Source organism: Heloderma suspectum, chromosome 5, assembly GCF_057233095.1.
Source record: "Heloderma suspectum isolate Gila_16-S chromosome 5, 16-S_ref, whole genome shotgun sequence".
Classification (NCBI taxonomy): Eukaryota; Metazoa; Chordata; class Lepidosauria; order Squamata; family Helodermatidae; genus Heloderma; species Heloderma suspectum.
The window spans coordinates 155,073,823-155,092,434 of record NC_139462.1 but is presented as its reverse complement, the minus strand read 5'-3'; the positions used below and the strand labels follow the sequence as shown (position 1 = coordinate 155,092,434).

At 44.1% G+C, this 18,612-nt stretch overlaps 1 protein-coding gene across 1 annotated transcript in view; it reads right to left on the bottom strand.

Moving 5' to 3' along the window:
* Positions 1 to 6,349: 6,349 nt before the first annotated feature.
* Positions 6,350 to 18,612, bottom strand: part of TBX20 (T-box transcription factor 20) — a 61,674-nt gene continuing 49,411 nt past the window's right edge. The window contains exons 7-8 of the mRNA XM_084860398.1: positions 10,682 to 10,794; positions 6,350 to 7,598 (exon numbers count right to left, since the gene is read on the bottom strand). Coding sequence (XP_084716524.1) covers positions 7,258 to 7,598; positions 10,682 to 10,794 — 454 coding nt within the window. The 3' untranslated portion in view covers positions 6,350 to 7,257. The remainder of the gene's footprint in view (positions 7,599 to 10,681; positions 10,795 to 18,612) is intronic.

The window sequence follows — 18,612 nt, the reverse complement described above, 5'->3', positions numbered from 1 at the left end:
ATGCACTCAACTCCTTTCCCCCATCCCCATAAACGTTTTGCCCTCACCTGCCATATACACACACACATCATTACATGGTGAATGTGCTCACGCAATTAATTAGAACAATTTAACACAGCAAACAACAGACCTGTAATACATTCCGTTAAGAGAAACTATCTCCAGTTTTCACTTTCCTCATACTACTGGTGTTACAGAAAGAAACCAAATGCTTATTTCAAACATGGCAGAGCTAAAATACAGCAACCTGTATTTGTTGTCCAAAACCCTTAAAAAAAAAGTTATTTATAAAGTAACACATTTAGGGAGCAATCATATGCATTTTTAGACAGAAAAAAGTCCTATAATTCTCAACATTCCCCCAACCAGAAAAAAAGACAACTCCCAACATTCCTCAGCCAACATGGCTGGTTGGGGCATGCTGGGAGCTGTAGGATTTTTTTCTGTCTAAACATGCATAGGATTGCACCTTTATTGATTGAAATCATTGCTTAGTACTTAAAAAAAAATAATAGTCATACCCTGACATTTTTTAAACAAGAAACTGAAATCACTGACAGTTTAACAGTATCATAAATAAAACTTTATTCCCATTAAGAAAGGGGAAATTCCAGAACCATATTTCCCTGCAAGAAATGAGCAGGGAAAATAAAGAATCTGACTTCACAATAAAAGCAAGTTGCAATAATTGAAATGGGGGTGTTTCTCTGAGACACATGCTCCCTCCCAACCCTAAACATGTCCATCCCAATACAACAGTTTCAGTGCTCAGATGTGTACTTGGAACACTGCCTGAATAGTGGCTGTCCCATTTGCTTCAATACTGAGGAATGTTCAGCACATGCAAAGGTGGCGTGAGGGTGGCGCATGGCACATTCTGTAGCAATTAGGAGAAAGAGGCAACCACCATTTACAGGAGGTTCAATGTATGCATCGCAGCCACAAAGTTGGCACAAAGAATTCCCGACATTATTCTGAATAATCGTTTCTGTGCTTATTTCTACACACATATCGGTCTCAATCCAGGGCAAATCAAGTACACTTGAGTCCCATTTAAAATATTCAGGATTAGATTTAGGATGGAGCCATTCAATGGTGGCAGTTCTGACCCAGTCAAGAGCCACCAATAGTCTTGGGTCTCTGTTGCCTTCAACCCACTCCCATGGATTCCCAAGTAGTTCTATGAACATAGTGATGCTTGACTCACTCCAGGGTCAGACTACTCACTCTCAACATCAGGAGTAGGCAACGTCTGCCTTCTAGATGCTTCATACTACAACTCCCGCAATCTCTAACCATTAAGCATGCTGGTTGGGGCTTATAGAAGTTGTAGTCCAAAACATCTGGAGAGCACCAGGTTACCTACCCCTGCTCCATATTATTAGAGCAGTCAGAGAGCATGGGTTGAGTTCAGGCCAGGCCTACATAGCTATTTTAAAGGGTGGACCCAGCCTTCCTAGATGTTATTATCTTGGGATCTCAATATTTAGTCTTTTACTTGTGTTAGGTTCTCAGTATTTAACTGTTTGTGTTTTCAAATCCATACTTTATCTGTTGGAGGGACAGAGGGAGTATACTTGAGGAAAAAATCAATTTGTGAGTATTTTTTTTCAATTAAAACTGTTGTTTCTGGCAGTTGGAAGGGGAATGTGATAGAACTGTGAGGCAGGAACTCCTTTTCCCATCAGCCTGCCCTGCCGGGATCTTTTCCCTTTCTCAGCCTTTGGAGTAGGGGGATAGTCATGTGTCCTTTTTTAAAAAAACAGAGGACAGTCCCCAGTTTGAAAGTTTGTCAAAGAACTGTCCATTGTTTGAACAGCTGTCCAGTACAAGGCCTGTATAAAGATAAAGAATCATCGGAAGGAAGAACTGGACCTTGAAGCTGCCCATCAACAGCACTGAGACACCAAACTAAGCAAAGTACACAGGTCACCTGGTCACAGTCTTCCACATTATGGTGAGATGAACCATATTTCTATTTAAATTATAATAAACCTTTCTGAATTTGCACCTACACATATTTATTAGCATATGCAAATTTTATGCAATTGAGTGTCCTCTTTTGGGGGAGAGGGATTCATAAGTGGTCACCCTAGTTGGAGAGGCAAATGGAGGTTTGAGGTCCTGGGGGGAAGAAGATTTTGGCTCAAGGAGGTGCAGTGTTCTTTTGGGCTCTCCAGGTACAGCTTTAAAAGTCTAGATTGAAGTACATCTCACCAGAGCAGGGAAGATTGTGACCTTCTCTATCTGCTGTTTAGGTGCCAACTGTTGATGGGCAACTTCAAGGCCCCTGCTGCTCTCCCTCCTTGTGGCTCTTTGACTTTAAACCAGACTTGGACTGGAGAGCCCATCAAATAAAGTACTGTCCCCTGCCAGTTCTCCAAAAGGGAGGACTGCCTCTCTAACATAGGACACCTGGCCACCCTATTCCTAATAAATCACTTGTTTGCATTTTAGGTTCCTTCTGGATTATTGTTACAGGAATATTGCAGTGGAGTGCTATGGTTTCTGCCAGAGGCAGGGAGGCAAATTTAGTTAAAATGCTTAGACAATGACATGGAAAGCTTGGGCAGATAGACTAGGCTGTAAAAATCCTGCCTCTGGGTTGTTATGCTTAATTACTTGACCAAAGGCATGTATATAAAGTTGATCGGTAGGCTGTAGTTTCTTAGTTCATTTTTCTTCACTGATCTGCTCCGTATATGTTTGGACACAGTTTTCTGTCAAAGCTCGATTCACTGTCCTTGGAACTCATCTTAGCCTCACTAGTGTACTCCATCTGTAAAATGGGTAGTTTTTTTCTAGCCTGTCTTCTAAATAGGACGCTTGAAGAATATGGCCTTTGTGAATTCTCATACAAACTGACCTGATCTGCATCACTCAGAGTGATGGGCAGATTGGAACATCGTTATTCTTCAGGTTTCAACCTTCTACAAATTTTAATGCAGTTTTCCACCCCCCAAAACCCATACCAAATTTGTTTAAAAATGCATAGTTTAGGATAAAATACATTTAGCAGAGCATATTTTGAGAGAAAATACATTTCAAAATGCATATTTTGTGACAAAATGTGTTCAAAATTACATATTCAAATATGAATTTTCATGTGGATTTTTTTAAAAAAGAGAAATGCAGAAACAGGACGGATCGGACTTATGAATGATGCAGGCAAAAATGATATGCACCAGAAATAGACTGATCCTTCTATCCTAGGTCAAACTAAAAAAAAATCCCCTTTTACAAATGCTTAACCCCTTCATAATATGCTACATATAGGCATGTTATCTGTCTTGTGACTTGATGTGTAGTCTGTGGATGAGATCATGTACTTGAGTTATTCGCTTTGCACATATGTCTAGTTCTTGTTCTGTGCTTGTGACATACTGTACTGTTCTGAATTATGGTAGATCAATAAAGATGGCCTCCTTTAATCTGTGAGAGTCTAAGGGAGTTGTAGGTCTTTTTTTCTGTCTAAATATGCATAGGATTGCACCTTAACTTCTTTTTGAGTTAAATTCTATCCCTACCAGAGAGTCCATTCTAAGCCACACAGCTAACAGTTATGTGATTCCACCCTCCTTTAACATTCTCTAGATTGTGTGCCATAGATTTAGGATTGGGTTATAAACTAGTTATGCACAACTTGCACAACATGAGGCTGCAATCCTATGCACACTTACCTGGGAGTAAGCCCCACTGAACATAATGGGATTTATTCCTGAGTAAATATGCATAGGATTGCACTGTGAGAACCACTTCAGAAGCAGGGATGAAGCTAACATTCACATGTAATTAACAACCCTCCTGAACTCAAATGCTACCAGTTTTACTGAATTATTTCCACATTAGTGCACTTAGACTCACCATCAACATTTGCTGTTCATTCTAATAATCATGTAAGTTTGGTGAACATGTTTAATTTGTTTTACGGAAAGCAAGAAATTGCAAGTAGATAAATAGGTACCGCCTCAGCGGGAAAGGTAACAGCGTTCCGTGCACCTCAGTGTTCAGTCATGCTGGCCACATGACCACGGAAGCGTCTTCGGACAGCGCTGGCTCTTCCGCTTAGAAACAGGGATGAGCACCACACCCTAGAGTCGGACACGACTGGTTGGGGACACCTTTACCTTTTTATTCTTCAGGAATAGTGACCCTCAAATATGTAAACATGCTTCATCCATTGAATAAATCTTCCTAGTATGTAATTAGAAATCATGAGAACTGAAAACCTCACATAACTGGGCCTTTCGAAATGTTTCATTGTTTCAAATCTTTAGCTTTTTTCTCCATCAGTTGCTTTGGAAACCATAAGACTTAGAAACTTGCTTCCTTTTCCCCTGTCTGAAAGCTGAAATGTTCAGGAATCTAACAAATGTCCACAGACCACAAAGCAGTACCTCAGAACAGGGGTGAGCAGAAGGTAGGTCTCCATATTTTGGACTTCAGTTCCCAGAACGTTGTGCCAGCATGGCCAATGGTCAGGAATGCTGGGAGTTGATCCAAAACATCTGGATACCTACTTTCTGCCCACCCCTGCCTTAGAGGTATATAGACTAGAGAGACTTGCATTCTACGTCACTTGGTTTCTTTCTGCATTATGGGTTTTATGAAAATGCAAGTGGACAGCAGAAAATGTGGCTGGCGGGTGGGGGGGGATTAAGATTTGAACAACTTTTCATGTCACTGAAATAAACATCACATTCTATAGTGCTGAGAAAACACTCTTGCTGTATCAGTACTTGGCAAGAGTACACAAGCCTTGCTGGTAAAACTGGGTAAGCCACCAAACTCCACAGAATGTCTCCACAGAGCCATCTGTGAAGCATGAATACTTGTGCAAATTTATGCACTAAGTTGGTTCAGTAATAAAGTTGACTTCTTCTATTTTGGCTCTGATATTCTTGGCAGTGTCAACAGTGGTCCAAACAAACATGCTGTTAATTTAAGACAGCCTTACCCAACCCTGTGTCCTTCAGACTACCAGAATTCCTGACCATTAGCCATGCTGGCTGGGGCTGATGGGAAATGAAGTCCAAATCATATGCAGGAATCAGGTTGGGGAAGACTGATCTAAGAGAATCAAGGAATACAACCTCATGTTTAAGGCTGTGACTTGAACAACAGTATAATGGAATGGTCCTATGCATGTTTAGACAGAAAAAAGTCCTACAACTTCCTGCATGCCTCAGCCAGCCATGCTGGCTGGCTGGCTGGTGCATGCTGGAATTTGTAGGACTTCTTTCTTTCTAAACATGCATAGGATTGCACCCTAAGCTGTTTCAGGCAGTGTTGGCTCATCTTGATATGTGTGGCTTTCTGTTCCTTTTGGTTGTTCCATATCAGAAATACATATTTGGTTCCTATTCAGTGGGCTTTAGTTAGCCTAGGTCTTCCCACTTGCCCTTTTCTAATCTTAGGCAACGACTACACCCAGTAGAACGTCTTTTAATTTCACTGTGTTAACTTTCATCATAGAACCTGTTAGCATCTGTCTACTGAATTTGCAGCATTCTGCAGTGAATAATAATTGTGTGTGTGTGGGGGGGGGGAGAACAGGGCACTCACCTTTGGAGCCAAAACTAATTATACAAGTAAGAAGACCTTGAAGATGCTAACAGCAGATGCCAACAGTGATCTCCCATTTGTGAATTCTCCACCATTATTCTTACAGCACAGGTAGGCCTGGTTCCTACACAGCCAGAGCAATGGGGTTGCCAGTTTTCTGTGGCTGTCCCTCACAATACTCCTGTAACATTCAATAATTGATGCAGTTGGTAGGATGTCCTGGTCATGACCATGCGCACGTGCCCATGCACACACAATATGGTCCACAAACTTTGGCATCAGTATTATTCTTGTGATCCGAGCAACTTAATGGTTACAGGATCCATCCAGCCACTCAGTAACGTGTGTGGATCAGGCTTGATTTAAGTGGAGAATTCTGCCATGCTTCAAACTGCTACTGTTTTCCAGTAAGGGGACACCATGCTAAACCTCACCCCCACCCATTCCCAGATATAGTGCCACTGTGGCTGATGTGACTGAGAAGCATGTTACAGATGCCACAGATGAACACATCGACTGAGTCACTACAACCAACTGTTGAAGATGAATCCTAAACCCTCTTAACCTTTGCAAAAAGCTGTGAATAAAATCATAGATAGAAAATTCACAGTTGCCCTGTTTTACCATCACTTATCTCAATTGTAGTCACTTTCTGAGAAAATCTTAGCTATATGGACCATTGCTGTTTTGACCCAATATGCTAAACAAAATGAAATGCTGTAGGGTGAGGCATGGAGATCTTTCATATTCAGATTTCAAATGAATCAGTCTTCAGAAATCAATTCAGTTCCAGCAAACTGGTGTTTAAATTGCTTCAGCCCAAGAAATACAAACAAAACATTTCTCAACTGAGTATTTTTTTTCTTGTTTTGGTATGGTTCTCTAATACCACGTCTGAATTGAGATAATGTTGTGAACAAGAAGCAGGAAAAAATGATAAGAAAACAAATTGCTTTGTGGTTTGGAACTAAGAAATGTTTGACCGGGCATAATCCGCAGGCAACATCTTCTCCGCAAAACTGTTTCAATGAAAAAATTGCACCTGAACACATGCTCTACTTTCACAGGAGCGCATACTTTACTTGCACAGCTTCCATTCATTTCCAACAGGGCTCATGAAGGAGGAAATCCCATGGATTACGCCTAATGTTCTTAATGAACCGGGGTCAGTAGTTTAAAATAAAGGAATGAAAAGGATGGGGGAAAATGGTGAATAGTATTTACCCTCTGTTTCTTGCCTAGTGAGCTTAATGCTGAAGTACCCTAAACATGCTCAAAACAACACCTTTCCCCCATTATTCATAAAAAAAGCAATGGACTTATTAGCATAGTATTGCCTCTTTTGCCTTTGTCGAGAGGGGAGATCTATACACAATACAACTATACACTGCTGCATGAACACAGCTGCTTATCTAGTGGTTATGATGCACCTTCAGATCATTCGGCATTTAATTACAGACCTTGCAACTGTCGGAGTCCCTTTGGCTGTATCAGAGTCAGGCTTCTGAGCCACTTGAAGCTGCATACTTCACATAACACTGACCCCCCTCAAAGGAGGAATCTAGCTCTATAATGTTTTAGGCAAGCTGGTTCGCTTAAGGAGTTCCTCTACTGTTTCTCCATGGGCCTTTCTGACAGGTCCATAGTTATTTCCGTGTGATGGTGGCTTGGCTCCCCTTGCCTTAGGGTCAGTCATACAAAAGGCGTCATCACCGCTGAGGAGTGGCGCAGTCCCTGGATCGCCGCATAAGGCCCCTGCTGAAAGTAATGGTGGTATCGAGGCATGTGAAAAGAAGGGAACGTCGGGCCGCTTCCCTGCATTGAGCTGGCCAGGGCAGAAGGTGTGAGAGGCATTCCCAGGCGGCTGTACGGAGGCAGTGATCCTTGGATCGGGTGGGGGATTGGCGTAGCTATGGATGCGGTGCCGGAACCAAGAGCAGTCAAGGACTGCTGATGCTGGAATCCAGGAAAACTGGACGATGAAGAGACCCAGGAACTGAGGGACAAGTTATCAGATGTGGTAAACGCTGACCCTGCAAACAAGGTGAAGGGGGGGGGGGAAGCTGAAGCTTTACTGTACAACAGGGGCATTGCTAGGCCTTGGGAAAATCTATTTTCCAAGGACCCAAATTGATTCCCCACAGCCCTAAGTGTCCACTAGTGCCAAAAGAAGTTTTTTTCCCCTCAGCTTAACTGCCATGCCAGGGGCAATTTTCAAAGGAGACTGAAGCTGGGAAGAGAAGGGTTGATCCTCCCTCCTGCATGGCAATTACACTTAAACAAATATTTCCCTTGGTAGGAACATAGGAAGCTCCTTTGGTAGGAACATAGGAAGCTCCTTTATACTGAGTCAGACCATTGGTTCATCTAGGCCAGTATCGATAACACTGATTGGCAGCAGCTCTCCAGGGTCACCTTTGAGCTATGACCTCCTCCTAGGCCATATGGGAGGTTTTTCCTAAGCTTGATTGCCATACATTGGGGTGGGGGTGGGAGATTTCCTGGGCGATCACAGTAGAAAAGTGTAGGGAAAAAAACCCTTCCATTGATGCCAATGGACATATTGGGCCCTGAATCTTCCAAGTGTCAAGACTCGAGCAAGGCCTCTGCTGTACAGGCAATTAGATCCAGAGAACTGATTGACATAAGTAACACCACTACAATAGCAACACTGGACAAGGTTAGAGGGCAAAAGAAGGACATTCCCAGATATAACAGCAAACAGAGCTGGACTTCAAGTGGCCCTTGCCCATCAAGCTGGCCAGAGAAAGATAATAATGCAATACCATGTCAGTGAGCAATGTCCCTATGGGGCTAATCCAAAGTCTATTTTGAGCACTGCTGTCAAGGCACAATGCAACTTATCTAGCCAGCATCTACTTGGATTGCAATTTAGGATACCTGTTGCATGCTGCGAAGAGCCAAACGTAGAGTTGCTGGGAAACAAAATCACCCCGGCTGGAACAGAATTTTCGCGTTTTGGCTTCCAAAATTGCTCCCCTTCCTCTCTGCATGTGGATGCATGCACGCACGCACACACACACACACCTGTTTACTTATGCTGTGAGTAGGAAAATTAGGAGGAGGGGGAGTGGCCAAAGTCATGAATCTTTATCATATTGCAAATAACTGACAAGTGGAACCAATAGATGGCTTCAGGTATTCTGTACATTTCATGTGTCAGGCTGAGATCTGATCATTCTAACATTACGAGAACACATAACTTTGGGCCACTCCCCCCACACAACCTTTTTTATTGGTACCTTCAAAAACAGGGGAAAATAAGACCAGAAGCAGCCCTAGAACCCTACCATTCCAACCAAGGGTCACCCGAGACCTCTGGGTACTAATGTGCCGTGCGGATGTCATCAGAGCATAGCAGTACCCACACACCTCCCAAGGAGTCATCTGTGGAGACTGGAGAGGATCCAATCCATGCTGTGCAAGCTCTGAAGACAGGGGCTCCAGATGTTCCTACTCATGGATGGTGCCTCTGCACTCTCCTGCCACCATGGGTACTAGTTTGCATAGTTTGCATGGGTACTTAGTTTGCCTAAGCCTGTCCAGAGGCCTCTAGGCCATTTTCTTCCCAAATGCCTTCAACCTTTCAGGAGTAGGAGAAAGTAGCATTAGATCAGGGGTGTTGAACCTCTTTCAGCACGAGAGCCAAATTCATTTTCAGAGAAGCGATTGGGGGCTGCATTCCAGTGGTGGTCAGCTGAAGAGAAAACAGGGCAGGACCAAAGGCAAAGGGGCAGGGCCAAATGCCCCAAATACCAGAATGTTTTAGTTTAAAGCTCTTCCTGCCAGTAACTAAGCCTGAGGATTTATTACTGTTATTATTGCATTTATATCCCGCCTTTTTTCCTCTTGCAAGGAACCCAAGGCGGCTTACATTATCCTCCTCCTCTCCATTTTATCCTCACAACAACAACCCTGTGAGGTAGGTTGGGCTGAGAGTCTGTGACTGGCCCAAAGTCACCCAATGAGCTTCCATGGCTGAGTGGGGACCAGAACCCGGATCTCCCAGCTCCCAGTCCAACACTCTTGCCTTTTAGAAGGTGTGGGAGGAAATGTGCAAAAGCTGGGAAGCTGCCAAATGACCAGTGTTCCAGGGGAAGGGGCTAGGGCCACCCGGGGAGCCCCGGAAGGCCAGGTTGGGACCCCAGGAGGGCTGGATTTGGCCCCTGGGCCTGAGTTTCGGCACCTTTCCATTAGATTATGTTCTGGAAGCATCTGTATCTACGCTAGGGTCATATTTAAGCACTCGCCTCAAGGCCAGCCCAAGACATTTTACTGCCTGAGGCAAAGGACCAGATGGCGCCCCCTCCCATTCCATGTACAAAAGCTGACTGGACTGGCAGATGAGTCTGTCTTCAACCCTAATGATGGGACAACTTTCTCCACTGAACTTGAAGGCAGCAGGCTAATGTAGGGGGTGCAGAGCAGGCTGCAAGGCACACAGTTTTCTCCTTGAATGCCTTGCTGCTGCCTCCCAGTATCTGCTGCCTGAGGCAACTGCCTCACCCTGCCTAATGGTAGGGCTGGCCCTGCTTTCCTGGTCAGCAGAGGTGATAAAGGATTGCTTAGAGGGGGGTTCACAGCATTCCAAATAGGCAAGTGAGTGGGCTGATTGATGACGAATGGAGCACTCCATCCCTTCTCTGCAGCTAGACACCACGCAGGCTGCCAGATGATGGAAGTCCCCTCTACTGCGCCAGGCACACAAAAGCAGTGACCTGTTGGAGGAGGGACAGAGCTCTCCATCCCTCCTGTGTGTCAGCCCCCAAACAGGCTAGTGATGTGTGTGTGTGTGTGTGTGCGCGCGCGTGCATGCGTGCACGCGTGCAATATATCTATCTATCTATCCATCCATCCATCCATCATCCAACCAGGCTCCATGACAGGTCATGCTCAAGGCAGACATTCTGTGCAATCAGATTTGTGGTGATGCAGGAGTTGCATGGAAGAAAGCAGAACTTCTTTTTCCAAAGATATTCTCCCCAAATCCTGGGTTCATTTTCAAGCAACAAAGCAAGAGTCCCTTAAGCCGCTCCTCCCAGAGGAGCCCTGGAGGCTTGAACCTTTGCTTTTCTGTATTAGGACCTCTCTTTACCTCTGCTTTGTGTCGCTTGGTTCTCATCTCCTAGCACGTCATCCTCTCCTCCATAGGTTCTGATGGGGGATCGAGCATAGGAGTGCTTTTGGATAAGGCTCTCTACACTTTCCCTGTGAAAAGATCATATGCAACATCAGTAACAGCCTGAAAACCAGCTCTACATTTATTTAATCACACGCCCCCTCCAGTCCTCGTATGATTGGCATGAAATGACAGCATATGCTTTGACCCTTTTGAACTAATGGAACATTCAGATGTCTTGTGCAGAAACCCCAGTAGCGTTAACTCAGGCTGAAGAATGACGTTATGGGGTAGCCCATAAAATGGTTAGGATGGCATGATAGCAGCATCCAACCCACGAACAAGCCAGACACGGGTGCAAGAACAAGCTTAAAGGGCTTGGAATTCACTCACAATTATTTAAATAATGTAAAAATCATGAAATGTTTTCTTTTCAGTTTGGAATATTTAGCCATGTTTTCAAGGCAATAGATGACAAACCAGATATCAACTGTGAGGCTTAGTGAGGGCAGAAGGCCAGACACAGTGGTATCCTTACAAGTTCTTAGTGCCCTTGTGCCTGCAGCCTAACACTATACAGCACTTTGAGCCACTGCATATCACCGGTGAGGGAGGAGTGGGGGGGAATCATAGGCACATGACTCTGCCAGCAACTGATTGGGCAATAGTACGGACCAATGAGGAGCTGGGAATCAGCAGGAGTTTGCCCCAGCCTCTAGTTACTTACAGCACAAGCACTGGAAGAGTTAGTTCGTCAAGCACACAATTGTTTAACCCCTTCCTGATCACAGCCGGTCAAGATTATTTCCACATCTGCCTGAAGCATCCCAATCCCAATTGCATTATATTCAAGCCAACGCAGAAATTACCACCACCAACTGTGGATTCATGGGTGTTTATGGAAAGGAACTGTGTAGATCTTTGATCCAAATTTCTAGACTGCAGCTTGCTTGGGTCATTTTGAATCAGGCTATCTCGGTTTTTCATAGGACACCTTGTAGCGATTTTAGTGCTGAATCAAATTAAATTCATGCAAAAAATAGCAATGTGCTTGACTTTCTGCATGTTCACTGGAAGGACAGAATTAAGCCAAAGTTTGATTTTAATTTTTTTGAAGTTAACAAAAAGACCATATAGATTTCAACGGCATTCCCTTCGCACTATTAAATGCACACTTAGAAATAGTTTCAATGAATGTGTTTGCAGGCTGAGAACAAAATCAATCTCTGACAAACTTAGGATCTAACTACACATTACGTTAATGAAGTGGTTAGTGACTAGTGAATATTCAAAGATATACTGGATTAAAAACTGGTTCTTTGTACTTTTTTTACTTGCTTTTATTATTTAGATGTATAAATACTATGCTTTTATTATAATAGCATGACAAAATGATACGGTTATTAAAAGTAGAAGATCAGTTGAAACACCTACCACAGAACAAAAATGTCTACTAACATCTCATCCACATTGCAAAGCTGAAGTCACAGTACCATAACCTGCAGTTAATGTGGAAGTTTTTAACTATGCCTTTATAGGGTTGGATCCAGACAAAGTCACGCCTTAGTCCCATAGAAATCAACGGGGCATGTTAGTCATGACGAATATCACATTGATTCAAATGGGATTACAACATGACTGAGATTGCAGTCCTATACACACTGATAAGTCCCATTTAATTCAATAGAGGCTTACTCTGAGTAAAAGCATAAAGGATTGCATTGTAACTGGATCCAGCCCCTAATCATTGACAGTGTAAACAAATATTTCCAGGAAAGCCCTTTCAATTTTATTTCTATACTTATTAAGACATCTATATCAAACTATTCTGAGTCCACTAAGAACCTGTTCTAACAGCCTAGTAATCTGTCATTGTAGAAAACACAGCATCATATAAGATCTGCAAAATGGGTTTCAAAGCCAGTGTCAGTCAGATCACAATGACAAAAAAATCACTCAAAACCTTCTTCCTGAAGACAAAAGCTTTGTAATACCTCTGGAAGCCTGTACAGTTGGACTCTGGTGACAGTGAGCCTTTTTCAAGTGTGACTTCTATAAGACTGGGGCATAGGGTGGCCAGGTGTCCCTACTTTAGAGAGGACAGTCCTCTGTTTTGGAGAACTGGCAGAAGACAGTCCTCTATTTGAAGGTGTCCTTTGTTTCAGGGATGGGCAGCTTGTGGCCTTCCAGATGTTTTGGCCTACAATTCCCCTCAGCCTTAGCAAGCATAGCCAATGACAGTTGTAGGCCAAACCACCTGGAGGGCCACATGTCGCCCACCCCTGCTCTAATTGATGGGCTGTCCAGTCTGAAACCAGTTTAAAGATAAAGAACCATAAGCAGGGCATGCAGGAGCCTTGAAATTGCCCATCAACAGTTAGCCCCTAACAGCAGTCTGAGAAGGCACATGGGTTACCTGGTCCCAGTCTTCCCCACTATGGCGAGATGAATTGTATTGATTTATAGTAAAATTATAGTAATTATTTCTAAATTTTCATCAACACTTACATTAGCATATGCAAATTTTATGTGAATCTGCACCCTCTGTTGTCTTCTTTTTGGTGATGCAATTCCTCTTTTTTGGCAATGCATAAGTGGCCACCCTGTGCCAAAAAGGCCCTTCTTTGAACCATAACTGATTTTGCAGGATGGGTGGGAGCTACTTGAAGCAGGGCTCCCCTTCTCCAGAGGACTTTTCTTACCCAAGCAGGCCCTTATGGGAAGAAGTGTTCTCTACTATATGCAGGTCTGAGACCATTAAGGGCTTTCTAGGTCAAGGAAAAGGGCCTCAAAATGGCTTCTCTGAATGGAATACTGTCTGCCAAGCAGTATTCATCAACACAGCTTTTAAGAGGCAGAAGCGAGGTGGAGCTATTTAATGATTTAACCTATTTAGGAGCAGAGCCATTTTAGCTAGCAGGATTCCCCAAAGACCAGTCTGACCTGGTGGACTTCCAAATTGGCTGCCATCGTAGACAATCCAGTTAACAGAAGCCGTTTAAACCTAGTGTTTGGCAGAGATCCCTTCTGAACTCGCCTTTGAGTAAGTCAGGTTAGTTCAAAATGCCTTGCATTTCAACAATGCACAAAGCATAAGAAATGGGGTGTGTGGAATTACCAAATGGTACAATGAATCACCTCAGTGCCCCCCACCTCCACCACCACATTTTCTTGCTAAAGGACTGAGAATTGTTTTGTCCTTGGAATATCACTGGTATCATTACATATGCGAGTCTCTTAGAAAAAATATATATATCAGGGTAAGCTACTGGGGCGAGATGTGGGGGGGAGAATCTTATCAAAGTAAATTACTTGCAGGGACTAGAAGTGGACAGAAAGCAATGGCAGTTGCTACTGAGAGGATGGTATAATTGAATTATTGCCTTTTAAGTGATTGAAGACCGTGGCTATACCAGAGTTATCTCCCAGAAGATCTTACAAGGGAAGAAGAAAAAAGAGAAGGGTGGGGGAAGAGAGATGCTGCATTGGTTATATTATGGATTTTAATGCTTCCCCCTGCCCCAAACCATTTCTAGGAAAAGGAGAAATGTAACCAACCCACCACCCACCCCCTAACACACACATTATTTTGGAGAACTGAACAAGAGTCAGCGCAGCGCAAAATGATAAATTAAGCTCAAATTGGCCAAGGGCATTAGAGTTGATCAGTCTTAGCAATTTGTAACCCTGACATCAGACATACTGTAGCCAGCCTGACCTTGGGAAAGGGTGGTGTTGGGGGGAATCACACACAGAACATTTCCTTAACTAGTGATAGTCTGCCTTCTTCTTAACTAAGAACTCAGGTAGCAGGTGTGAAACCCCTCTGCTGACATCTAGTGCCTGTTCAGCTACTAGTTTATGGGACAGCCACCCTAATGTGGGGCTGGAAGGGGGCAGGTTGGCCCCCATCATCTGTCAAACTGGATTGCCAGCACGTCCAGAGCTACAGCCATCCTCCTACATGGCTCTCTTGCCTGTAAAGTGGCATGCAAGGGGCCAGATGGCAATACCCAAGGATCAGATTTGGCCCCGAGTCCCCCAGCTCCTGACCTCTAAACTAGTTGCAATCTACCAAGCGCTGTGCCTACCCAAGTTCCTTTCATTTCGGAAAGGCAGGGGTGCAGAACCTCTTTCATCCCGAGGGCCAAATTCAGATTCAGAGAAGCTCTCAGGGCCCACAGCCCTGATGTGAGCAGGGCCAAAACCAAAAAGGATTGGGGCCCCAAATACCAAAAATACAAGTATATTTTGGCTTCATACTGCCAGTAACTAAGCCTTCGGAGAGGCATTTCAACCTTTTGGAATAGGAAAAACACACACAAGCCGGGAAACCACCAAATGATAGGTGGTTGTGCAAAAGAGCTGTGGCTATCTGGAAACCCCAGAGGGCCAGACTGGAACCCCAAATGGGTCAGATTTGGCCTGAGGTTCAGTACGCCTGCCCTACATGTAGTTGAAGCATGTACAACAGTTGTACATGCATCGCCTCATTCAGACAGTCAGCTGTTCACTTGGGCATCGGGACCAATGCAAACCCGCTCCCAAATAGTCGGTCAGCTCCATCACTACATGTATCTGACACTACTTGTACACAGAAGCTCTGCCACTGATTTTTAGTGCAGCAAGGTTTCCGCTCTGATGGGTCTGGACACGAGCTTAAGCTGCAAGGTTCGGTTATAAACAGGCAGCCCCTGCCATGGTATTTTTCATAAGCAGATGCAGATAATTGTATAAATTACCAGCAGACAGATCAATATATTTCCTATTACAATTCCACCCCATAAAAATATATCAATGGCAATTTGAGACAGAAATTCAATTTGGGGTGTTTTTATACAGCATAAATGGACTTTTTTCAAAAATGATACATATTGAGCCAGTCATTTTGAGAATAATTATTCAATTCTACTTTAATCTTAGAAAAGCTTTGAGTCTGTTTATAGTCAGATATTCATTGCCTCTAACACTTACTCCCATTTTTCTCAGAAGATAAACTTTGGCAATACGGTATTAACAGTCATTGCTTCTGATCCAGAGCTCTGAACGCATCCTTGATACACACATAGAGCTCCCACACAAGTAGACTTTCCCATTTGCTTTAATGGAGGGGACAGCTCTATGCATGTAGGGATGGATGGACTCACCTCCGTCCATCCCTGCCAGACACTGGCCGAACCGTTGCCCACCCCTGCTCTCCATGATAAGCAAGCTGCAGAACAGCCCAGTGAGTGCCTGGCGAGAGCCAGTTCAGCAATGAGCCACTCATTCCCTTGCCGAACTACCATTTTGCAAAAAAAAAATGGTGGCTTGGGGTTTTCCATGAAAGTAATGTTACATCAATGGTGGCCGTAAAGGGTCCATTTACGCAACACTACAAGCATAAATGTTGCAGAAATGGCCCTTTTACGGCTTCCATTTACACAACTTTTTTTTTTTTTTTTACAGAAAACCTTGGACTGCCATTTTTTTCTTTGCAAAATGGCAGCTTGGTAAGGGAATGGGCGCCTGCTGGTCATTCACGGAGCTATTCAGTGGCTCGTGCAGTGCGGTGAGCAGGGGCGGGCGGTGGTGGCAGTTTGGCAAGCAGGGTCCAGGAGGCTGAGCGGGGGGGAGGGAGTCCCCTGGACTCCACTCCCCTCTCGGACTCCCACAACATTCTCATATGCATGTATTCCTATGCGCATATGGTGCTACTCCTCCTTTGAAGTGAGTTGAGAAGCCTTTGCAGACAGAGGAGCTCCATATATACACTGGGGCTTCCGCACCAGATTGGGCAAGGGTGATATCATCATCATCATTTTAATTTTAATTTCTATACCATCCAATAGCCGAAGCTCTCTGGGCAGTTCACAACAATTCATAAGACAATAAAATACAGCAAAACATTTCAATATACAAAATTTAAATCAATTTAAACAGCTAAAACAATTTCAATAAAATGCTAGACCTGTTAAGACAGCTGACAAAGATGCCCCATAACATGCCATTAAATGCCTGGGAGTAGAGGGCAATCTTAACCTGGTGCCAAAAAGATGATAGCATTAGCACCAGGTGAGCCTCAGTGGGGAGATCATTCCATAATGGGGGGGGCACTGAAAAGGCCCCATCCCTTGTTGCCACATTCCGAGCCTCCCTTGGAGGAAAGCCGCAGGTGCTGATTGTAGCGTCTGGACCGGTTCTGGTCAGGAGAGGCACTCCATCAAGTATTGCGGTCCCGAGCCACGTAAGGCTTTATAGGTTAAAATCAGCACCTTGAATCGGGCTCAGAACCGTACAGGCAGCCAATGCAAGTGGGCCAGAATTGGTGTTGTATGCTCAGACCTTCTGGTCCCAGTTATTAATCTGGTTGCTGCATTTTGCACAAGCTGCAACTTCTGAACAGTCTTCAAGGGCAGCCCAACACAGAGTGCATTGAAATAATCTAACTTGGAGGTTGCCAGAGCATAGACAACTGAAGCCAGGTTATCTCTGTCCAGGTAGGGGCATAGCAACCATAGCCATGGTTGATGGTATCAAAAGCCACCGAGAGACCCAGAAATATCAACAGGGTCACACTCCTCTTGTCTCTCTCCCAACATAGATCATCATGCAAGGCGACCAAGGCTGTTTCCGCATTGAAACCTGGCCTGAACCCTGACTGAGATGGACTAGATAACCAGCCTCATCCAAGAGCACTTGGTGCTGGTTGGCCATGACCCGCTCAAGGACTTTGCCCATCTTATATATCATAGCATGGGATGCAGCCTGTAAGGATGCAGTTAAACACTTGACGTGGTGGGTGTTCCTAACTTTCTCTGGACTGTGTCTGTTGATCAGGTTTTCAGGGGCCCTTGAACAAGGCAAGTGAGTCTACCTTCAAACCACCATTATCACTAACTTCTATTGCTCCATCTCCTCTTTCTCATCATTGCTACCACTTGCTTGCTGAACTACCAAGTAGGCAGAGAGCAAGTAAGCCAGAGCATCTGCTGCTCCTCCTTCTCACCACCACCACTATTCACCTGCCAGAGTGAGAGGCAGGTGAACAAGCAGGTTGCAATGGTGAAGGGGAGGGGCAAGTCCAGAGGGCTCTTGTCAGTGGGCCTCTGCTGGTACGTGGGCCATCAGCAGGTGCCCAACCATGCCTACCCTTAATGCTGGCCCTGCTATTAATCAAAACCTTGTATAGTAAATGAGTTGAAACAAAGAGGGAGACAATCAAAGCCAGGGAACAGGCAACAGTGATGTGCTGGAAAGGTAAGGTGGGAATGTATAGAAGGCCGGGTTATGTACCATAGCCAGACCCTGCTTCCTGCTCCCAGGAGTGTCACAAACTTTTTTCCTGTGCTGCAGGTTGGTCATTCATACAGTAAAAAATAATCCCCATTTATTCTCTGGGGTGTGTTTTTAAAAGTAATTTTAATGAAAAGAATATTAATGAAGAAAATCAATACATCTTGTGAATCTGATTTGCATGACAAAGGGGGGGGGGAACCCCAAACAAGCCAGATATGGAGTACATGAAGTGGTAGTTATCAGTTTGAAGGGCTTCTTTAGTTCTGATTTTCAAAGATTTGCTTTTCACATAGCTTCCTCTTGGCATATTTGGAAGGATGCCCAGATTGCAAAAAGCATCAGATATGAGTCACCTATGTGAGCTCAGAAGGCGGCACAAAAATAAATCCACTCAGCCCTTCATTGCAGAAAAAGAAATGACTAAAAGTTAAAAAGACTTAGATGATTAACTGAAACCTGTAATACAAAAACAAACACTATTGCCATGGAGAAGCACTCTCTCTCACACACTCTCTCTCTCTCTCTCTCTCTCTCTCACACACACACACACACACACACACACGAGCCAGTTCCACATGGTACAATCCTACACAGATGCAGCATGTGTGTGAATATCAGAAGCTAGGGTA